This window comes from Stegastes partitus, unplaced genomic scaffold (genome assembly GCF_000690725.1).
Source record: "Stegastes partitus isolate 25-593 unplaced genomic scaffold, Stegastes_partitus-1.0.2 Scaffold2072, whole genome shotgun sequence".
NCBI classification, from domain to species: domain Eukaryota; kingdom Metazoa; phylum Chordata; class Actinopteri; family Pomacentridae; genus Stegastes; species Stegastes partitus.
Window position 1 is genome coordinate 71,042 of NW_007579803.1, and position 23,483 is coordinate 94,524.

General features: G+C 40.8%; 2 protein-coding genes across 9 annotated transcripts; one reads left to right on the top strand and one right to left on the bottom strand.

Moving 5' to 3' along the window:
• Nucleotides 1-147: 147 nt before the first annotated feature.
• On the top strand, nucleotides 148-15,880 carry rnf44 (ring finger protein 44). Of its 8 annotated transcripts, none has more exons than XM_008303810.1 (12): nucleotides 148-159; nucleotides 4,020-4,207; nucleotides 5,916-6,108; nucleotides 6,515-6,737; nucleotides 6,949-7,116; nucleotides 7,586-7,759; nucleotides 7,873-8,034; nucleotides 10,538-10,653; nucleotides 10,954-11,041; nucleotides 11,421-11,542; nucleotides 11,633-11,732; nucleotides 11,833-13,260. In XM_008303810.1, the coding sequence occupies exons 3-12, from the start codon at nucleotides 6,002-6,004 to the stop codon at nucleotides 11,893-11,895; spliced, it is 1,323 nt and encodes a 440-aa protein (XP_008302032.1). In that variant the 5' UTR covers nucleotides 148-159; nucleotides 4,020-4,207; nucleotides 5,916-6,001; the 3' UTR covers nucleotides 11,896-13,260. The 8 variants fall into 8 exon arrangements, 4 of the variants coding, with proteins under 4 accessions (XP_008302032.1, XP_008302033.1, XP_008302031.1 ...); XR_521084.1 differs by lacking the exon at nucleotides 148-159 and adding an exon at nucleotides 13,310-15,880 and having other exon boundaries at nucleotides 3,874-4,207; nucleotides 11,833-13,095; XR_521085.1 differs by lacking the exon at nucleotides 148-159 and adding an exon at nucleotides 13,336-15,880 and having other exon boundaries at nucleotides 3,874-4,207; nucleotides 11,833-13,095.
• A 186-nt stretch (nucleotides 15,881-16,066) lies between these two features.
• On the bottom strand, nucleotides 16,067-22,384 carry faf2 (Fas associated factor family member 2). Its single transcript, XM_008303813.1, has 11 exons — nucleotides 22,309-22,384; nucleotides 21,403-21,471; nucleotides 21,112-21,246; nucleotides 20,758-20,834; nucleotides 20,535-20,673; nucleotides 20,326-20,411; nucleotides 20,042-20,133; nucleotides 19,232-19,409; nucleotides 17,952-18,123; nucleotides 17,692-17,835; nucleotides 16,067-17,359 (listed from the first exon to the last, which is right to left on the bottom strand). The coding sequence occupies exons 1-11, from the start codon at nucleotides 22,369-22,371 to the stop codon at nucleotides 17,177-17,179; spliced, it is 1,338 nt and encodes a 445-aa protein (XP_008302035.1). The 5' UTR covers nucleotides 22,372-22,384; the 3' UTR covers nucleotides 16,067-17,176.
• Between the last annotated feature and the right edge of the window lie 1,099 nt (nucleotides 22,385-23,483).

Sequence of the window (23,483 nt, forward strand, 5' to 3'; positions counted from 1 at the left end):
TCTGCACGCATTTAGCACCTCGCTTTAAATGATAAAGTTTTCCTGTTCTACCTGGAGTATCTCCCATTGTAAGGGTCCGAGCACCCAAAAGGGTGCGAAGACCCTATTGGAACTGCTCGGATTATTAGAGTCCGAGCACACCAGTGCAAGGACCCTGTTGTAACCGTTGTGATTATTATTATTTATTATTATAATTTTACCGACTTTTGAAACGCGATTGTGAGGGCCTTAACATGCTCGAAAACTCACCAAAGTTGCCACGCACATCAGGACTGGCGAAAAATTTGTTATTTTAATGGACTTGGACATGTCACTGCCAAAATGGCTCCACAGCGCCACCTTGAAAATTTCAATGAAGTCNTTGTTGTTGTTTTATGGAATTGTTTTCCTGTTTCTTATTACTTTTCTTCTGTAAACCATTAAATGTTACACACTATTTGTGTTAAAATGCTATACAAATACAGTAAGATTCCTTTTGTAAGGTTCCTCTAATGTGTCCTAAAACTTTATTCTCCTCCCCTACAATGACCGTACCTTATCTAATGAATCATTTTTGATCAACACAGACTTGTTCCTTTTGTATAGGATTAACTTTATTTCCTAACTTGAATGTTGCTTTGGCTTCGTCTGCAACTTAAATGCTGTATAACACATGTTGGAATTATATTTTAAACAGTTTGACTATTGATAAGGAATTTTGAATTTTCAGGCTCAGGACAAGTCACAACTAAAGACATTAAAACTTCATTAAAACTGAAATTAAAAAAAACTAACATCAAAAATAATGTCCCACCATCACCAGGGATGCTTTACCAACATTGGCCAGGAAGTCATGCTAGCTAGGTAGCTGGTGGCAAGCTAATTTGCTAGCTACTCACCACACACACACACGCGCACACACACACACACACACACACACACACACACATTCAATTCTGTCACAACAGCAGAGCTGTTTGGCTTAAATTAGCAAAGAATTCCTGCTAGCTAGCTAGTGCTATAACAAGCTAATGTAGCATAACAATATTAGCATAACAGAAAGTCAACTAGTTAGCCCTTAGTCTTTTACAGCTGGTTAGCTGTTATGTTATCATATTAGAAGATTGCTGAATAATGGAATTATTTTTTACTGCAAAGCAGTTTGATTATTGCCAGTTATTTTAATAGATAGGCCTGAGACATGTCACAATTAGAGACACTATAACTGTATTATCACTGAAATTGAAATGACTGACATAAAAAATTATGTCGCATCACCACAGATATTTAACGTGCAACTAGCTAACTAGTGCTACAACAAGCTATAAAGTCAGCTAGTTAGCCTTTTAGACATAGTTACACATTTTACTGCTGGTTAGCTGTCGTGCTATTGTAATAGATGATTTAAAAAAAAAAAAAATCTGAACTGTTTGATTATTGTCAGTACAGGTCACATCAGCGGAGATGTTTAGCCTAGATTAGCAATGAGGTCCAACTCGCTAGATAGTGTTACAATGTAATGTAGCACAACGTTTTTAGCTTAACATAAGTAAGGTAGTTAGCCTTTAAGACAAATACTGAGACAATTTTACTGCTGGTTAACTGTTATGTTATTATATTAGATGATTGTGTAGATAATATCGGCCCTCAGAAATCTACAACTGGTGAGGCTAGAATATTAAAATGGCTTCTTACCCCATATCAGGGGACCTCATTGCTCAGAAGTCTACATTTTAAAAAATAACAAATAACCTTTATAACTAATGTTAACAGTAAAAAAATAAAACAGTTTTAAAAAAGTGTATATGTATATATTTATAAGAAGTTACAACAGCTTATTTTGTACTGTCAAAATGCTACACTGACAGATGTTAAAACCAGTTGTTTGATTTCTTCTGACTAGTAAAATGATTTCAAGGCTATTTAAAAAAAAAAATAAAAAAAAAAATTAGGCCAATATCATTCAAGAAACTACCTGAAAAGAAAAAAAGATTTCTGGTAACTTTCCAGAATGATGGTGTTGGTTTCCTTTTTTTTTTTTTTGGATAAATTCCCTGAACACAAACGAACGCTTTTCTTCCAGGCGAACCTTGAACTCTGGAGTCCGACTGGCACACTTTTTTCTGTCCATTACGGTAAAAATGGCAGCGCGGCGTGTGCTCCCTGCTCTGGAAATACGCAGAAATGGGGGTGTAACAGGGAACTGCACAAACCCAAAACAGCCGCGGGGCCGGGCTGCCGCTTCCTAAAAGAAAAAAGGGGCTTTAACGGACACAATCACGGGTGTTGCAAAGCCATAAACCGGCACATTATGTGAACGGGATGTGCTGATAATGTCAGACTCTTATGTTTAGCACCTTTTTTTGCAGCAGTGGTGAAATCCACGGAATGTTCCACAGCGGAACAGCTGACCATAGGATGCCGCACTTAGCCTAACGAGATGTGAGCATTACAAGGAAAATATCAGTGATCAGATGGTTGCATATTAACAATCAGGTAACTACACTCCTCCTCTTGTTATTGCTTTGTCTCGGCTGAATTTTGAGGCTTCACAGTGCGTTTTTACGGCAGACGGGCAGACTGCTTATTGGGGCTGTCATCCTGCTCAACCTCCAGCCCCTCCTTGTTTTGCTGCTACCGAGTGCGATGTTGTAATGTTTACATTTAGCCAATGTTGCATACGGCTGCTCCGCTCCTTAGTCAGCTATTCATTAGGTGCACACATTGGATGCGTCCAAAACGAGCAGATACGCTCCAATACTTTGCAGTGAAGCATCCAAAAAACAAACGACATTATTTATTAACTCTTCCAGGACAAATTAGGCCTGATAGGGCTACCTATTAGGCCTAATGAAGCTTGATCACCACCAGTGCAACATCACACAAACTCTTCTGCAGCTGCATTCACTGGCCGGCGAGAGCTCAGCTGCAAAATCTCTCCTGGTAGCTGATGAAGGGTGTTTCTGACTTGATCATGCAAGTGCAATATTACATAACCGGCTGGGTAGTCTATAGTAGGACACCGTGGCCTCCAAAAACAGACTGTGAGCAACAATAGAGTTGCACACTTGGAGGAGTGTGTTCTGCAGTGTAAAAATCAGTGAATGCATGACTTCAGTTGGCTGAATCTAAATAATTTAAAAGGCTGTTTCACTTTTTTTTTTTTACTGGCATTAAGCCTCATGTTTTTGTTTTTGAAGGGAAACCGAGGAGCAATTTCTGTCCACGTGATGCTCAGATGTTTAAATAATACACCAAGATCCCTATGTGGAAAGGGTTTGACCTATTGGAAGTAATTGTTTATGCATATTCTGATTGTCAGTGGTGAAAGAAGTAGGCAAAGTAAGGAAGTGTCATCATGCAGAATAGCCTATGACAGTGTAACTAGATTTGCTTCTTTCATGCATGTATGCTGAGTTCAGTTTTGATTGCCTTAAGCTATAACAGTGAATGCATCATATTTTAACTGTGGAAGAGCTGCCGGAGGAGCAAAAAGTGACACTTTTCCCTCAGAGTACCTGCAAATTGTACTTAATCACACTGATTAGTTGAATGCACCTAGTTGCTTTACTTCATTGCTGACTTCTTTCTGGTGACCCTGCCACCTCTCAGGCAGCCTGTTGTTTAGAAGCCAGCAGTAACAACAGGAACTGCTTGTTTTGATACACTGTAGCCTGGACTGTCTGGACGTCTGCTGTCTGTGTTTGCGCCGCTCTGATTGGCCGCTGCGCCGAGGGGGGCGTGGTTTCGTCATAACAATGCATTTCAAGGAACACACACGCGCCAAGGAATGTTTTCTGTCGTTGTGTAGCTAACGTTTATTGTGTCGCACGTTTAACGGTTTCCTCTGCGCAGGTAAACGCTGCCGTTAACGGACGCAACGGTGTTTTTTGTTTTTTGAGGGTTTTTTTGCGGGTTCCTGAATCTCAACGGATTCCCCCCTCCCTCCCTCCCTCCCCTCTGATGCAGCAGTGTGTTAGCTGGCTAACGTTAGCAAGCTAGCTAAAGCCAGGTCCGTCAGTTCGGGGGTGGGGAGGGAGGGGGGAACGTTGTGAGAAAATTGTCGAGAGGAAGCAGCAGTCGATTGATGGTCCGTTAGCGTCGTTTGTTTTCGTCGGGAGATGGTGGTCGGTTACATGCGAGGATAACTTAATGGGACACGACGTTTCTGAGGCTGGAACACCTGCCATCTCCCCTCTCCCAGCGAGCAAGCAAACTAGCTAAGAAAGTAAGATGTTGGCTGTGTTGTTGCCCAACTCGTAGCTAAACCTGTCCAGACGCTGCCGCTCTCTGTCTGTGGTGTACATGTGCAGTTGTAGTTTAACGTATATCCTAACCGTGTGTTAGCATGCTGGCTATCAATAGGTGGCTGTTGTCTGCAGCTGGTGAGTGCTGCTATGTTGGACAAAGCGTTAGCCTAGCTTGGCTAAAGTTAGCTGCTCTCCTTCAGCAGGGGACATCTGATTTGCCCTGGCTTTAGAGGAACCAGCGGTTGCCCCAGCGATATTGTTTCTCATTTTTGGCAGTGCAAAGCTTTGCATAATACTTGTGAGAAATGGTATGATGGTGCAACGGCCTCCTACACTGCCTGGTGGCGAGCCGTCCCGCTTTACCCACCACATCTTTTGTTGTTGCTTTGTCTTATGAGCACATGGCTTTCCATGTTTTTGTTCAGGCAGGCTACAGCGACCCCTATTTATTATGTCCCCGAACCGCGTTAATTAGACTGCCACATTTCTGGAATTAGCAATTAAATATTTCACAATTTCAGTTAAACACGTGTAACGGCAAGCTCATTCCAATACCTTGAAATTAACCCTCTAATTAAGCAATACGTGTAGGCTGACTCAGTAATGATTGGGGCTTTTTAAATAGGTAATCATAAGTGACATATGTTGTGTGTTTTTGTGTTATGAATGCTGAGCTCTTGATTACTCAAATGCTCACCTGTACCAGACAACATACAGTGTTTTGTCTTACATTCGGTGATAACAACCTCATATGTGCTGCAAACAGGTTGTGACTTTTTCTCCTGCATTTCACATTAATAAAGCAATTATTTTAAACTCCTAATGAAATGTTGGAGCAAGTGAAACACCCAGCAGTCAGCGGGAAATTCAATATTATTATCCAGAAAAGCTACCAGAATACTTTTAGTATTTTTGGGCATTTCATTGTCAAAACTTATCCAGAATCAGGGATGAACTGGTTGACTTTCCGTTATGTTTATCTATGTAGCCAATGTTTGCATCAGTCGGAAGTGGTCTGTTGCATAAGTGCTGTGATTGTGATCTAGGCCATTTCCATTAAATTCTTAGAACCCACAATAAGGTCAGTGAAACAAACATAGCAGTGAGACATGTAATCCCTGGAGCAACAACAAGGGCACATGTGCTTCGGTAAAATATGAGGTCACGGTCATTATCTCAAATCACTTATGTCTTTTCTCTGTGTTCTGATATTTTGGGCAATTTACAGCTTTGTTAATGCAACATTTAAAATAAGAAGAAGATGCAAAGTTGGCTTGCTTGAAAATTTAACCTGCAAAGTAGGTTCCTCTCACTGAAGTGGGAGTTCAGATACTGTGAGTGGTCCTTTGGTGAAATGAACAATAATTTACATTTTCCATTATTTCAGCCCTTGGTGTATTAGCATATAATTGCATAATTGCGTAGTACAGCAACATATATGATTCCAAGTGAGTGGGCGGTCTGACAGATCTGAAAATCTCTGTGAATTTTTAATATAGGGTCTCAAATGTGACGGGTGCTGCACACGTTACACCTAAATCTGCTGTATTCTTGTTGGAGAGCACAGTTACCATGTTGTAAACTTGTAGCTTTGATCGGGTGATTATCAAACGACACATTAAGCTGTGTAAGCACGAGGAGCCAGATTGTTAATTTGTCAATTTGTGTGTTTTTTTTTTTTTTCAGGGTTAAGACAATCAGAGGCAACATACAAGTGCCTCCACTGTACGGTTTCCTTTCCCAGAGTGTGACTCGTCTGCACGACGTCACCAATGCGACCATGGGAAATAGCAGTAAATAGGCTGCCACCAACAGCCCCCTTAAATCCGAGGAGGTTCCTTGGAGAGCCCTGCAACGCCCCAGTGCATCTCAGGAGAAGGTAAAGTCTCACATTTTTTGCTTGAAAGGCTTTCAGTTATTTTGTTGTATAGTTTACCTGCCACCTAAAAAAAGATAACCGGTTCCTTAAGAAGAAAAACGGTGTTAGTCAACATAAGAAGTCATTATGTGCAATTATGGCTTGTGGCAAATAATATTTCAATAGAATAATAGACACGGAACGAGAAAATACATGAATTCTGACACATTTATATTGGCTATTTAAGTTTAAATGAATTTGCTTGGCAGTCGAGGCCTATGTGGAATGAGCAGCTGTGCATCTGACGAATTCAATTAAGAGATAATTCTATGGAAGTAGCATGCTGTCCATCTCCCTGATAGGGTTTTTATGAATGATTCATCCAACAGCCTGTGGCAATTCCTTTTTTTTTTTTTTCCTCCTGCAGCCCACCAGTGAGACGCCAGTGGGGGAGACGAGACAGACCTGTACTGCACACTTCTCCGATCCAGGATGAGAACTTCCATCATCTGCTTTTCTCCCAACATCACCAACAGGTTCCTTTAGATGAGTCCAGACAGTACAGCCACACCAGCACACCACCACGCATGCTTCACCCTGCTGCTCACCTGCCCCAGCAGAGCCCCATCATGGTGGATCTACATGACCAGGTAACAGAGCAACCAGTGGGTAAAGTGTCTACAGCATTTATTCAGTATAATTTGTCATGTCTTACTAAATGCAGTCCACAGCAATAAGCACATTTAACATGATGCAGGATGTTGTGTTGAGATGTGTGATGAGTTGTTTATTTTTTTTAAGCATATGATATTATGCAGATTATGGTATTACTTCATCTCCCTTCACTTCTTGTCTTGAAAGATGCACCAGGGATCAGTTCCAATATCATACACTGTTACAACGGTGACGACCCATGGATTTCCCATCCACACCGGGCAGCCCCTTCCAGGGTGCAACACTCAGCAGCTCCCAGCATGCTCGGTAATGTTCAGCGGACAGCTCTCTCTGCTCTGCTGCCTTCCTCCTCCTGTGAGTTTGAAAAGGAAGAGCCCAAATGTCAGTGGCATCCATGTAGCACACCATACCAGCCATGCAATCTGTCACTGTTCATGACTAACAAACAAGCTGCTTGGATTTGTAACTTAGTCTTCATGTTAGCACGATAATTACAAGCAGTACGGCAACATAAAGCAGCATTTTTTTTGTACACTTTAGTTTATTTTCTTTTGAAACACATATACTGTAGTAATAGTGTTGCTGGAATAGTTGTTGTATTATTCAGACTGGTGTTGTGGCAGTACTGTCAGTGGTGTGGTTTTTTTTGCAATGCATCGCTTCTGTTCACTACATGCTTACAACATGCTTTCATTATAGCTGTCTTTTTGTGAATATGAGGAGCAAGTTTGCTTTGGTTCGGTGGAGGCTTTTTCAGAGTGTTTAGCTTGATACAAAATTGACTTAAATTTATGTCTGTTCTTGTCTCTTTTTGTCTCCTCAGCTCATACAGGCATGTACCATGCAACATATACCGGTGTCTTATCAAGCCTTTCCACCCCTGATCTCCAGTGAACATTTTGTACTGCACCCAACCCCATCTGTACCCCCCCACCAGCCGCCGCACCTTACTCCTTTGAGCCAGTTTGTCCCTTTACAGCCTCAGCACCCACGCATGGTGAGTAGTCCACAGTACGCACGTGTTCATTAATTAAAACACAGAAGGCGTAAGAATAACTTTCAGGCCTGCATATGTTGAATCTGACAGCAACCTTTTCTTTCTCCTGTCAGCCTCTACAGAGGGTAGAGAATGAAGTTGACCTAAGAGGGGACCAGCACCCATTAGGGACCTTCTCCTACCCTCCTTCTCATCACCCACCAGCGCTGCCTCCTTCTCTCCCTCTACAGTATCTTCCTCAAGAGCCTCTGCATCAGGAGCTTCCCTTCGGAGTGGTAAGATAGCCTGTCAGAGATTCTCAGACCTTTATTTCCCAGGGAAATTGACTTTGCACTTACAACTTTTTTTAGCATGACCTATTTAACACACTCAGTGAGACACGTTCACAGCTCAGGGCTATCCAGTACATCTGCATTCTCATCCTGCTGGCCCCTGAGCAGCTCCACTGCAGCAGTCTGGGTATAACTAATTTGCTCAAAGGCACCTCGGCAGCCATTGTGCGACAAGAGTGTTTCTTACCCAGGACATAACTAGGACATGATAAGCTGAGTATAAGTCAAGTTAAATAGATGCTTTTTTTTTGTACAGTAGAAATTGTTAACTGTTTAACATAGGTGTAACTAATCACTGAATGGCTTGAAGGGATGATTAATGATGTTATTTCTCGGTGAGTGTTTTTTAAAAGCTGTAATAATTTAGGTAATTTTGGAACAACAAAGAAACAAGCGATTGACTCGTGAAGCTTAACTGCATTTAGAGTACAAGATGGATCAACACAGAAGAACCAAAAACTGGTTGATGCTCACAAACCAAACACATCAGTGCATTTTTTTTTTTTAAACTGATGCTGACGTTGTTTGTGAAAAACACTGTGAATAGCTACTATACAGGAGTGTGATTTTATTAAAACGTAAATAGTGACATGAGTGATGCTTGTTTATCTCCTGAGCTGGATGTGAAAGGGTTAAAAATTGATTATTAAATGAAATTTCAGTGTTTAGTTACATGCAGCTCGTGGATTTTGGCTGATGTGAGAGATCCGTGTTTGCTCGCTTGCACTTTTTGTACTTTTAAGTGCGAGGCCAGATACATGTTTAAGCTTTCAGAAAAATTCGACACTTGATTGTGACTTGGCAGGGCTCCAACTTTTATCACTACCAGCTCCCAACTTAAAAAGCTAAGGAGAAACAACATTTAGGAGCATCACTTAAATCTGCTCACAGTGCAACAAATTCATATTGATTCCATTTTAACTCTATTACTGATAAATGCCAATACACAGAAAACCAATATGATTTTTTTTTTACAACGGTTACAAAGCAAAGTTGTGCTTTCATAGAAAATAATCAATTAAGTTAGAGGCGCTGTAATTCCATCAGTGCATGTGTCCCTGCCAGAGATGGCAAAAGTACTCACATTCTTTACTTAAGTCGAAGTAGAGGTACTTGTATAAAAATAGACTCTGGTAAAAGTAGAAGCACTGATTCAGCTCCTTTACTCAAGTAAAAGTAAAAAAGTACAGGTTCAGAAATTTACTTAAGTACAAAAGTAAAAATGAATTTTTAGCCCCTGCCTTCGCCCTGAGTCAGCTGGGATAGACTCCAGCCCCGCCGCGACCCCAGTGAGGATTAAGCGATGTATAGATAATGGATGGATGGATGAATTTTTAGCTTCGATGATACACGATGCCTCTTGATAAGTCTGCAAAACAAAAATTGTTTTACGCACACAAAATCGGATTGTTTTCATCCTTTAAGAACCTGCACCAAAAATAATCACTGGGCAGTTTTCCATTTCAACAACATTAAACATTATAATCAACATTGAAACACTCGTCTCTTCAAGACTATCAACATCTTTTATTGAGCCTCAGTAGAAGCTGGTTCTCAAAGTTCTCTGAATGAAAATGTGCCCTTTTGGGTCTGAAAATCAGTCCTGCAGTGCTAAAGAGCCTCTCGCAGGCAGCTGAGGCAGGCAGGGGTGTGTTGCGCTTCAGGGGCAAATTGCACACTGCTGGGAAAGATAAAGACGTTTGTTGTTACATCAAGTCGTCATCCACAGAGGTTGAAACAAGTAACGAGCCAGTTTTGAGAATGTAAGGAGAAGAAAGTGCAAACGTAGGGAGTAAAAGTAAAAAGTCGACAGAAAAATTAATACTGAAAGGACAGATACCTGCAAAATCTACTTAAGTACAGTAACAAAGTATTTGTACTTCGTTACTTCCCACCTGTGGTCTCTGCATAGTTCATGCTTCCTGCTTTATGAATGTTTCAGGTTTGATTTAAATGGAGTTTTCCCCACAAATCGTCCCCGCACTGAGAGCAATACATACAATACATAGAGGTTCTCTCCCTGCAGTGTTTCCCCTACAGTATCTGTCCTCAGTCTCTATCTCACTCACATACTCCAATTCTCGCTCCCTCCTGGTGTTACACATAACAGGATGATGGATTTTTTTTTTTAAAAGAGGAGTATATTTGCAAATTGCACTGGTGCTTGTGGTTATAAGATTTAGAAGCACTAAAATGCGACTAAATGGTCACAGTGTGGAGCTTTCCTTGGATGTTGATATGAACACTGAGAGCTTGTAATTATGACAGCACTACCCAGAGCTGCTGCTTCCAATATTGTGACACAGTACTGTTTGTTTTTAACTGCTTTTCTTCAGTCTTATTTCCTAACTTGCTGTCATTATAAAGTCAACTGGAAGAAGACCGGTCACCTCAATAACAAACTTCCATCTTATATAACTCCATCGATCTGTGTGTTTCTCTGCAGCCATATCCCCACATGCTGCCCCGGAGAGTGAATGGACAGAGATACCGGTTGCAGCAGCCTCTCCCCCCTCCTCCTCCCCCTCCATCTTACTACCCAGGCTTCCTCCCGTACTTCCTGTGAGTACCTCCAGTAAAATCACATCTTTTAAATGAACCATAGCACTCTTGAACATGTTTTTTATTACCTAACTGTAAAGCGTCTGATGTTGGTAGTATAAGTTTCTGGCCTCCATGATGCAGTTAAATTAGGGCTAATAACGTGCTGCAAGACCAGGTTTTTATCTCTGCTTTTCACAAATGAATGGAGGTTTCATTGCGGTGTTTGCAGAGCATGTGCCGCTTACCATCACTGTGAAGTTGTCTGCGATTGGTTTAATGGTTGCTCAGCAGGTCATGAACCTTTCTGTTTCTGCTCAGGTCAATGCTTCCTGTGCCTCCAACAGCAGTGGGCCCAGCCATCAGCCTAGACCTGGACGTGGATGATGTAGAGATGGAGAACTATGAAGTTAGTCAATGTGTTGATTGATGAAAAAACAGTAAATATGAAATGTTTGGAGCTGTTTCTGTTGAGAAGAAGCATCCTGTTTGGTCGCACTTTTGTCTGTCACTGGTGGACTTTATGTAAAGATGCTGATGGGTGGCTGTAATTCAGAGCATATTTAAGTATTTAGAAGTGCAACCGTACAAGAAGAACTACGTTGTTCACTGTAGATGATGGCGAATTCATGTACACATGTAGAGATACTCATGTCCAATATGGTTCTCAGTTTTATACTTGGTCAGGAATTCTAAAACCAAGACAAAGCATCTTTCCTTTTTAAGTCTCTCATGTCCTATTCTGTCCCAAAACATCACCATTCTCCTTTCTCCCTGTCTCTCTCCAGGCATTATTGAATTTGGCAGAAAGGTTGGGTGAAGCGAAACCACGTGGACTAACAAAAGCAGATATAGAGCAACTTCCGTCCTACAGATTCAACTCAGAGAATCATCTATCTGAACAAACGCTGTAAGCCTGTTTCTCACTCACAATCAAGCTCATATTCCTCCAGTATTGATGGCCAGCATCCTGGTAACTCGTTTCTTTTTTCCCCCTCAGGTGTGTTGTGTGCTTTAGTGATTTTGAGTGTAGGCAGCTACTTCGGGTATTACCTTGTAACCACGAATTCCACGCTAAATGTGTGGATAAATGGTTAAAGGTGAGTCGATGTCAGGTTTGATATTTATTTAAACCCTTCACACATACTGCCACGCGTAGCGGTTTGTGTTTTTACATGTTATGTTTTCTTCCACTTCCAGACCAATCGCACTTGTCCCATTTGCCGAGCCGATGCCTCGGACGTACACCGGGAGGTGGAGTGAGAACTGTCTCTGAGCGCTGAACTGGAAAAGCTGCACACGCCAGAGTCTGTCCCAAAGCTGGGGACACCTGCCACCTAACCTGCGTCCTCCAGTAAATATAGCTTACCAACCCACTTACTCCTGCCCCTTCCTAAATAATAAGCAATCCAGGATTGTTTCTGGAGCCTGTTGTACCTCTGCTGTGCTTCATTGTCCGAGTCTCATGAAACCCACTGCCTACTGCAGCCTATAGCCAGAGTTCTGGGATCGCCAGCCAGTTCTTTCTCTGCCCCCTTGTTGCAGATTCCAAAGATTTTCCCTACAATGCATTATTTGCTGCTTTTGTTTACAGGGTTTCATTTTTATTTAGTGGATTTGGTTGTGGTGTTCATGAAAAGCGGGAGTCCTGCATTGGAAGAGATGGTTCGGAAGCCTGGAGGATGATAGGCTGGACACCTTGTGCAATTAGCAGAAAAATAATAGGAGTACTTCAACATGGGTATCTGTGTTTGGAGGCGACGCCTGACCATCATAGATGCATGTTCGTGTAGGTGTTGGGCAAAGGGACTTGTTAAAAATGTATGTTCTGCAATAATATATCGATCCTTTTTAACGGTTTTACCCCTTATTTGTTTTCGACTTTGACAATGCTATTGTGAAAGTGTGACTTGCTGTGGTTAAATGCAGATTCTGAGGTTACGGACTGCAAGCGACGGGACATGCAACTGCAGGGTATCTCCTACTCTGGAACACAGATCTGTACAAAAAGCAGTCATGGATTAATGGACTGCGTCTTTTTGAGGTCATCTGGCATAACTGCACAAGTGCTACATCCACCCTCCACGTCAGCATTGTTCTTCTGGCAAGTGTGTACGCGTGTGTGCATATTGTGTGTGTATGTTTGTCCTGTTCACAGAGCCAATGCATTGTGTAACCACTGGATACAGGGCAGCATGCTAAGGATTTGCATGAACTGTTGATTCAGACTAGCAATATTTTAATCAAGCATTGCCACCAAAATTTATCAAATTTTAAGAAAAAGAAGAGACAAAGAAGCATACTAAAAGACCTGCTTGCTTATTCAGAAAGCGCCACGAGGGAAGACTAGCATGTGGTTACACCCTTACTGTGTTTGAAGTATGGGAGTCCTCTCGTCTGAAGGCTGTGCTGATGCCATAGAGCTCTGGAGGCCTGTGCAGAAAGCAATATGTGCAGTGAGTGGTGAGTTTTAAATGAACATTTTCTTCCCCTTTTAGGAAGACTGGGCTTTTTATTTCTTTCTTTGTGAGCCAAATCCAATATACAGATATAGCCTACTGTTGAAGATTTCAGATCTGCCTTTTTATGACCTTGACAAGCACAAACCTATTACTAATCCTGAAAATACTTTGTCATTTCCACTTGTTTTGAATCTTTTTTTTTTTTTTTTTTAAAGGTTTATTTATTGGTTTTATCTTCTAGAGGAAAATACATTGAAGGAAACAGTCGGAGCACTAACAACGTTTGTGTACGGTATGTGTTTTAATCTGGTAACTTGGTCAGGTCATTGTCTTAGGCCATGGTAACGGTGTTGTAAAAGAGCAACTGTATGTATAGCTTCAGTGTGAATGCTTTTAGATAAACGTTTGAAGACAGAAGAATGTTGAAAAACCCTTGTAGAAGTCACTGGTGACGCTTCACGTTACGCCAGCTGTCTGTATTCACGGTGATCAGAAGAGGCTTCAAATGACACAGAGCTGGAGTGTTCAGTAGTGTAGAGACACTGTTAGACTTCTAGTTCCCTGCTTGTGTTAACACTAAAACTAAAACAAAACAAAAAAAAACAGGATATATTCGGGGTGGGAGGGAAGAGAGCGACAAATGAACTTTTTGCTTTTGATTCACTCTTGTCTCTTAACTGCCCCAGTAAGCACTAACAGGCAGTTGTAACCTTTGCTTTTACGTGTAAAGGGATCTTGCCTTTTTTTTTTTCTTTACTTTTGTTTCTTAAGTGAATGTGAGTCTTTGACGTGTGCCACCTTCAAGAGAGAAAAAAAAAAAGAAGCCATTTAATGAGTTAAACCCACAGCTTTGAGAATTAACCTATGTGTACATATCTATTCGCTGGCATATATTGTAAGTTTAAAAAAAAAAAAAATCACTCAGGGCCTCTCGGTATATAAAAATAAAGGAGAACAGTCCATTTCGAATGGAAAGGATGCCATGAAAAGGGTATATCTGAATTTAGTTTGGTCGTTTTCCTCAGACCATAAATAATTTAATGTAATCAATTATAATATTCTGTTTTGTCTGAAATAGTAGATATTACATCATTTAAAGACAGGCATGCGAGAAAAAAAGATCAGTAAATATGTTAATAATATTCACTGAAAAGAGGCAATGTACACTGCAACTCATTACAAGTGTATTATTCAAAACCTGTTTGACTTTTGTTCTTGTACTCGAACCATATGTTCAGACATAGCGGTTGTGATCCCATTTCTGATTGTGCCACGGCGCACACTATCCTACCTAATTCACTCCCAAATCGACTTCAGAGGTGTTTTGCATGACTTAAAAAAAAACAAACAAAAAAAAAAGAAGTAAAACAAGTGTGTTATAGTGGAGGGTATCTCAAAATCCGGTGGGGACCTATTTAATGGTGCACAATATGCATGCTTGTCAACCAGATCCCAACTGATTTTTAGCTCTAGTTGGCTTTGGGTTCTGGGGGTTTGGATCTTAACGCTCAGCTGATAACTGCCATGCATTGTACTGCACACATTTGTAATAGAACTGAATGACTACAAGATTTTATTGCGCTAACTTCATTTTATAGAAAAAAAAAGGAAAAAAAACTGGTCTTGAATCCAGAAATTCTTACATACATTGTGTTACTGTTATTGCCCTAACGACTGAAAATTACATGCTCTGAAACTACTGTAGTTTATCAAAAGCCATAGTGAAAAGGTGCTAGATGTTCTGCTTTTAGGTATGAAAACTCACTTGCGTGAATGCAATAGTTTGTCATGGATCCCATGTATTCTTAAAGCATGTTATACTGATACCCCCTAAACAATGTCAGTGAAAATCAACATAGTTTAAGGGATTTAAAAAAAAGGAAAAAAAAAAAAAAAAAAGAAAAAAAGTGTTGTCATACTTATTTCAGTGTAGTACTGTACCTGCCTATCAGGCTCTTGCTCTCAGTGTATCAATATCTTAAAATGTATTGTTCACATATAGATACCTTAATTCATGTTAATGTTAGCACTATTCTTTTTGAAGTAAATATTTAATTGACAATATCCAGCTACCCTCTGAAATAAAAAGAGAACCTCCCATTAAGGCCTAGGTAATGAGGTAATTTTTAACGACAACTGAGAATAGAGTCTTGTAGTCTTTCTGTTAAGAGTTATTGAATAATCTCACAGCTTGTGTGGTGCAAAAATGTGTTCCAATAAGCAGCTAAAAATTTATTTAGGATTTGTGATTGATTGCTCCGTAGATGCCATTTATTGTTTACCAATGATTTTAATTTTTTAATTTTTTTTTTTGCTGTGGTGGGATAGTGGTTTACTGTTCTTACTCTCCTTGGCCTCTAGGGGTCCTTGCCTGAACACCAGACTACCCACCCACCAACAGAGCCAGGGGCATGTGTTCTGTGTTAGGCAGATATTTTGCTTTGGTACTTGCACATTTACAGTTACCTCATTTTTTCCATGTTTGTATTGGGGTGGGGTGGGCGGGGGAGAAAACAACTAATATATATTATATATAGGAAATGGTTCTTATTAATGTTATAATTTTTCATTCCATTGGAATCATATTGTTTGTAGCATTTAACATAACTAGTTAGTGTATTATATAAACATCTGTATACTGTTTGAAATTTTTAAGATTTGTACTTTTTTTAAATGAAAGTTGCTAGTTATGCTTTACCAAGTAGTGCAATCATATTTTTTTTTAATTGTTGTGGCTGATTTGAGAGGGTTGTTCACTAATAAATGTATGATGTATACCAATATCACACTTGTCTCATATGGCTCGGTTAAAATGCAGTAAAGGAAGAGAGCTGTTGTTCCAGCTCTCGAAAAGAAAAACCCCAAAATATCCCACTCATCATCAAAATTACTTCTAGCACAGAATGTTAAAAAAGCAGCTTATCCAGCGCATCTCGTTACCACATGCAGGCGTCGTACGTGCTCAATAAACCCACGTTTTTAAAATGTTTTTAATTTATAGTTGGAAAATTACATCTTTACATGAGCCCATTTAGATGTTACAGGCAAAACAGGCATCTATGAGTAACCACAGGCACACTATGGGCAGACTCGTACTATACTAGAATAAGCCACATGTAAAAGCTGTGGCCTCTGTTAAATATTGTATTTTTGAACTTCATGAGCTTGAGGCAGTCTGCTTTACATAGTAACCAACCTGCATTTGGTCATTTTATGACACAGATGAGTCCAAAAAAAACAAAACAAAAAAAACAAAATAAGTAAGGTAAATTTGGAGATTTTTAAATATCTAACTTATGTACAGGTCATGGCTCATTTATAACAGGGTTCCCATATTTCCTTTATGTCCAAATCCACCAGCCTGTTCCCTGAAGTAGAACATTTGCTCTCCACGCCACACGGATTAACGACCACAGCGAATCAAACTTGGAACAGCTTCGTTGTGCTCGTCAATCGCTGTGGAGGAAACGTGTGAACTTGAGGCAAAAAGGGTGCTGAATTAGGACAAGTGGATCAAACATCAGTTCTGACAGAAGAAGAAAAAAAAATAGCCAAGGCATTCAACATCATTATAAAAATCCATCGTCCTCCATGCTGCATCCTGTGTATCAGTAGGTATTAATACAGCCTGTCTTCCTCAGTTGCCCAGACATGAATTAGATTGGGATATGGTTCTGGTTTTGCACAAAGCTATGCTACTGTTTCAGTACATTTCAGTAGATGATTAATCCGTTGCGGCAATAGTTACTGGTGAGGAAGGACAAGAATTAACTGGTAGATAGTACAGACGATGGAAAACAAACTTTGTCCACACAGATGTAAAGATGAGTTCGAGGAAGGACTTCAAGAAATATTTATTTGATAAAATTCAAGACTTTCCAGGCTATTGGGAACCCTGTAAACACAACCAAACAAGGACTGGATGCAGGGTGGTTAAATCTTTCCAGGTTAGGATTTTATCTCAATGATCCCTTATGCATAATGGCCATTTAACAAAATATGAAAAAGAAAAAACAAAAAGGGGGGGGGTTGGTGGGAGTCAGAGGACAGTGTGTTTCCACGTAGAAGAGGTATGTCATCTATTAATCGTCCGTAAGGTCCTGAACAAAAAGGACCTCGGAGCGGCTGAGTCCCGCCTCTTTCAGTGTGGGTGGGTTGGGATGCTCTTCAGTCGGAAGGCAGGGCAAGACTCGACGAGGGAAGTTTGTAACTATCTGAAACTTCTCTGGAGTTTCTTTCAACGAGAAAAGGAAGTCGTATATTACCTGTGAAAGGAAAACAGCCATGTGAAGGGGCAGAACTCAGAGGAGAAGTGATGTGCAGATACAGAGGAAACAGTGTTTACGAATAAAGTAAGATTTTAAATCAGTAACTATTTGACATAAAAACTGAAATCAGAGTTGTTAAACCTTGTGTCATCACTAACATTAGTTAGTATGATTTAGCACTTGCTTGGAACAAAAGCCTGACAGTTTGCTTCACAAATCATTGGTTTACTACAGACGGATTCACATAAATTTTAACTGACAAAATCAGAGATCATTGTTGAACCCACTGGAAATCAAGCAAATCCAACAGGGTCAACTGTCTTACTCACCGTCAGAGACTGGCCAAACAGGAATCGTCTCTCTACTCGCGTGTCATTGGGCAGTTTAAACGAAATTTTGACACTTTCTGGATCATCTGCAGGTGGCTCGGGAGGAAGACATTCTGACTTCCTCTCCTTCTCCTCTTCGAGTGTCTGGAGTGACAACAAAAAGTAACAACATCAGTGAGGAACTGAAAGAATTAGAGGTTAATTAGTTGAGGTCTCAGTGTGTGGATCAGTATGTAACGGCACGCGTGAGCAGGACTCACTCGTCGTCTCCGCTCCTCGGCAAGAGCGCTCTGTCGGACCTTCTCCTCCTCTTGCCTCCGTTGCTCCTGCTCCTCCCTTTTCTTTCGGTCCTTCTCCTGGTCGGCGCGGAGGGAGGCGAGGTAGGCCTCATCCTGCTGCTGCCTTAGCACTTGGGTCTGGTTCCTCTCCTCGCTAAAACAAAAATGCAATCACACTAATAACCTTGTCTGTACACAAGCAGAGCAGAGTGTAACATTAAAGAGAGGATGATTTACTGTCACTTTTGAGACACGTATGTGTACCTGTGGTACCGCTGGTCTTAACAATCTTTTAGACAACTACCTGACTCTGACTGACTTGTATTTTGTGGTAAATGGGAAAAACTTGTTTTGTTTGCTGTGGGTTTGGTAACAAGAACTTGGAAGAAAAACTTAACTGAACGTGACATTTCAGTAAGAAAACTTTGTCACCATGTGATTGTGAGATTGGACATCTTTTTTTTTTTTGACATACATGTGTGACTAGTTTTGGGGTGGAGCTATACACAAATATACTCAGCCAGATGTAAATGATGCTACAGATTTGTCAAACTTTTTTTTTGTGCCATTCTTAAAATGCAAAGCCTTTGGGCCAAGCGGGAGTGTGGTGGGGCTAGTGGGAAAAATAATAATGCACAAGCAAACCAGGAAGCTAGAATTTTTTAGGGCATATACACCAGGCACCATCTTTGTGTCCACTATCCAGCTCTTATAATACATAGAAGACAGACACACATGCTGCAGAACCTCCTTCTAGCTCTGCTACGACATAGGTACCCACACAGGAAGACCCTCAAAGTGCCATTAATGTGCCTTTCTTAACTGTCAAAGCTCTGCCACAGTTCTGGACAAGAGGCCAGTCTGCCACAAGCTTCCCATGGCTGTTGGCTCTGACTGCCAGCTGTAGGTCACTGTCCAGGCTACACTGAGCTGTGGTCAATAAATCCGCCCTGTGTGTCCTCACCCTCTGCATCACACACTATGTAACCATGGCGCCACACCTCCTACAGCTGTTGCTCTCTCACTACTCTATTGAATTTTTTTTTGAATACACTGAGAGAAAGGCTCCCAGCAAAACTTTAAGGGTGTTGCCACCCTGTAAGACATGTTTTGAACTGTAACTATGAAAATAAAAGTAAAGGGACAGTTACGCTTAAATCAAAGCTTTAAAATTATCGCAACATGTGACTTAGTGTTAAATGTCATGTGGAGAGATATTCTCAAGTGAAGCGAGCTTCTGTGAATCAACTGATTCCCCTTACCGTTCAAGGCGCTCTGACATCAGATATGTTTGGTTGGCATCCATGATGAAAGTGAGCTGATTGATGAGGTCCTCTGGCTGAATGAGACCCTCGAGCCTGCCTACCACTGTCATCTTGCGGTCCTTCAGCATTATCATGGCCAGGAATGGGTAGGTGTTCTCTCGCAAAGCTTGGGACACTAAAACACACCAATAAAATTACACAAATAAATTATTCAGTCAAATCTCACTGTGTCGACTGTGCTGCTGCCTGTTGTTCATTTGCATGTAACAAATTAATGCCAAATAGCAATTTGATGTGTTCCAAGTTTTGACATTTTTTTTGCCAGCTCAAGGCTATAAAGCAAATATGTGCCATCAAAAGTGACATTTATAAAGCTCAGTGTGTCCCTTTTCAGAACAATCCTCCAGTTACTGAGGCATATACAACCAGCACTATTTGTATTGTATTTGCCACTAACTATCATCAGCAGTGAATCAAATGTATTGCTGGACCTGATGTGCAATAAAGATTTCCAATGAATTAATCTCCGCCTCATGTCTTTTTTATGACCCGACAATGACCACACAATAAAGACGATCTCATCTTTACATCATTCTTTTATCTTTTACAGGGTCAAAGATAAAGAGGACTACTATACTCCATTTTAAATCCTTCCAGCCTCTTTCATACAGGAAATGCACAAACACTTGTCTGTGTGCATGACACTTAACATACTTTTCATGATTAGAGCAACTGATGTCACACTAACAGCTGACTTGACAACAAGTTGTGGGAAAAATGATAAAAAGAGAAATGAAAGTTGCATACCTCTGTAGCCCTCAGGTTTGCTCGTTGAACATGCCCAAAAGAGCATTCGCGTGTTGAGGAAAGTTATGACCTCTTCCGTACATAACGTGGAGCTAGAGGGTGACAGATCAGAGCATAAAACAATAAGTTATGCTGCCGTTTTCATTTGCACATGGTCAAAAAGTTATATACAATTATTAAACTCAAGCTTATGTGCTATTAAAAGATGTAACAAAACCAAGCAGACTGCACCTCTACACTAGAAACTCTATGACATGGTGTGACATTCAGGTGATGTATTTTACCGGCAAAACTCATCCGTGTCTTGATGATCGTCCCCGTGAAGGTACACTAATAGGTAGCGCAGCTCCCGTTTGGCATCATTCAGCGCCTGCATGTTTCACAGTAAACAAACAAAAGGCGATTCGATTAACACTACTGCCATTTGCAACTCAGTGTGAACATCAGATCGTAAAATAATGCGCCTTTCTAATCTCTGCATCTATGAACTCACCTGGCTGTATGTTCCCTGGTAAAACACAGGGTGTGACCGGCCATATTTCTCCTCAAAACTATGAATGAAAGACACAACATCTCCAACAGGGTCTGTCACGCGACCACGGGGATCTGGCCTGATGAACCTCAGTGCAAACCTTGGAACAAAAAAACAATCATGGCGGTCAATGACCTTGCTCTGTCCAGCGACTACAAGTTTAAAATCAATGTGCTTTAATTACCTGACTATGTCCAGAAGTGTGTAATATGTAAATCTGAAAGGTAGCATTATCAAGTAGTAACTCCATCCTAGTAATCCCTGAAAAGAAGCACCAACACAGTCTATTACACAGCAGAAAACAGGTAGAAAGTTCTAAGCTATAAAGGCTTCACTTTTGTTTTGTACCATTACAATACATCTAAAAAAAAAAAAAGGAAATCATCTTTGAAAAGGAGATTAGTCTTATTATATCTTAGATGGTGAATATATGCATCAATCATAAACAACACAATCCAATATTTAATGCATTACAGAGTGTGAAAATAAAAAGCTTTGCAGAGATTATCGTTATAAATGATAGAGATTCCAGACCTACCCTGGGTTGTGGCCTTGAGACGATGTAACTATATACTCTATGGTCTGCTGTATTGACCTGAAGCGGTCTGGATGGTGGAGGGTTAAACACACTGGGCACTCCTTCCTGCTCATTAAGTCTGTCTTGTACTGCAGCCTGAAACACACACATTTCAGCGCATCATACTTGATTCAAGTCTTTTAATAAACAAAAGAGAAAAATGACAGCAGGCAAGCAGGAATACAACAAACCCACACAGGAGAATGAATGTAAACAGGGCCATGAGAAGGCCTTACAAAAACATGTCTTTACCTCGATGTTCCAATTATGTTGTTCTAATGTTCGACGACATTGGTCCATTGATTCCAAACCAGTTAAGTCCTGTTAGATATGGAAAGACAGTCAAACAGCAGATCCCAACTTGCTTGTTTTAAAACAGTCGGGTTTTGGAGGTGACAGGGTACTGCTATGTCAAGTTCCTTACAAAGCCTGAGCAGGAGTTAGAATGAAATGAATCACGTCCTCTATCAGCTGCTACTGAACAGCAATCAAACCCCCCGAAATTATCGTAAAGAGAGAAACAAAAACCAAAAGCAGGATGGCGTCAAATGGTAAGTGAATATATTTTAACGATTAGCTAACTACCTGCCGACTCTAAAAGCTACAGCAGACAACAGATTAAAGAGGGAGACGCATTAGCCACACCAGTGTTACTGTCATACACTAACAAACTGATTTAGCATCGCTTAAACAGCTGCGTGGCTTACAAACTTCCCTGACAGCTCGACCATGACTGCTGTGCTAACGTTAACTCAGCAAGTGTTGAGTGGGGAGCGTCAGTGGAAACCCTAACGTTAGCCGACTTAGCGTCAAACACTGTATTAAATACGCAGTACGGGTGATGCTTAATAGCGGAGTTAAGGGGGGTGTACGTCTATATGAGCCACACAACACGCTTTGAGCATTTTAAGGCCGCCCATGTCCCTTAAAGTCTGCTAACTTGTTAGCTAGCTTAGCTAATGTTCGCTAGCGCTGCTAACGCTAGCTCTGACTCAAGTTGACGGGTAACGTTAGGGGGCTGGTATCGAAGTTGACTGTGCAAAAAGCGTCTAAACACGCTCGGCGCCGTCTGTTCACAGCGATTCGGTGTCGAGGGCAAAGTATCGACACATGAGGTGTCAAACGGACATGTGCGAGTGTGAAATTTAGGCTGTCTACCTGAAATTGGAGGAGTTTTTCGGTCTGCGCCTGGGATAATTCTGGCTCCTCTGGCGCCGCCATCTTACCTCGCCAATCATCTAGCAAGGCGTAGCAACGTCAACTGTCTTTTCCTGCTGCTGGCGCTGCTGTGACAGTGTGCGGGCTGCTGCCGCCTAGCTCCCTGGATGTTACCGTCAACATGCCCTCTTCTTCTGGTTCGAGGTTTATTGGCGCTTGGAAAATGACGAATTAGTGCTGAACCGTCACCGGCTGGTCAGCACCGTGGAGCAGAACCTCCCGGCAAACTGCCACTGAAGGTTTCCGTTGTGGAGTCGCTTCGTAGAATGATAATTTAATTTTAAAAACAAACAAACAAACAAAAAAAAAAACACCTGACATCCTATGAATCAGCTGTTTTGTATGTAGAATAACAAAAATATTAAACAAACCCGGTTTTACATTCATAATATAAATATTTTCCGAGTTGCAGACCATTTAAGTACACAGGGAATAGTTTGAATTTTATTTTCCAGCATTTTTAAGCCTTCATACAGTCATCCCCAAAGAAAAGGCAAAATTCACAATAGTCACTCAAATAACTAGAAACTGAGAAGAGTAATAATAAATAAAAATTTGCTAAATTATAATTTAGTGATATCAGACATTGCCTTTGAATTGTGGTTGAAAAGAATAATTAAAAAAAAATTAAAAACGCTGTCCCAGACAAATTTCAGCACTTTGCTAATGAGCAGCGGGACAAAATCCTAAAACCTGTCAACAGTTGCAGAAGTCTGACTGAGAGTTACAGAAAACACTTGATTGCCTCAAAGGGTTGCTCAACAAAATATTAGTTTACGGGTCCCATCATGCTTGTTTTTTTTTTTAGAGTCCGAGCACCCAAAAGGGACTTTTTTTTTTTGAAGTTAGTTTTTTGGCTTTTGTGCCTTTATTGGATCGTGTTAGTGAGAGAGAGAAAGGAAAGTAGTGGAAAAGAACATTTGGGAAAGGACACCAGCTCAACCAGGTGAGCTATAGCAGCGGCCCTATAGTGTGACTTTTTTATTTCACACCAAATCTCAAAATAACTTTTCTTTGCGAAATACTTTGCTCAAGTGATTTCTACGACATACATTGAAGTATATCCACTATATTCTACATCCTGATGCGTTTTCAGGACATTCTGAAACGTGACC

Coding starts and splice junctions, on each gene's coding strand:
- rnf44 (XM_008303810.1), top strand. CDS start 6,002: ATGCGACCATGGGAAATAGCAGTAAATAGGCTGCCACCAACAGCCCCC. Junction 6,109..6,514: donor CCAGTGCATCTCAGGAGAAG/GTAAAGTCTCAC, acceptor TTCCTCCTGCAG/CCCACCAGTGAGACGCCAGT. Junction 8,035..10,537: donor AGGAGCTTCCCTTCGGAGTG/GTAAGATAGCCT, acceptor GTTTCTCTGCAG/CCATATCCCCACATGCTGCC.
- faf2 (XM_008303813.1), bottom strand. CDS start 22,371: ATGGCGGCGCCAGAGGAGCCAGAATTATCCCAGGCGCAGACCGAAAAA. Junction 20,835..21,111: donor TCTCAAGGCCACAACCCAGG/GTAGGTCTGGAA, acceptor GCTTCTTTTCAG/GGATTACTAGGATGGAGTTA. Junction 19,410..20,041: donor CAAACCTGAGGGCTACAGAG/GTATGCAACTTT, acceptor GGTGTGTTTTAG/TGTCCCAAGCTTTGCGAGAG.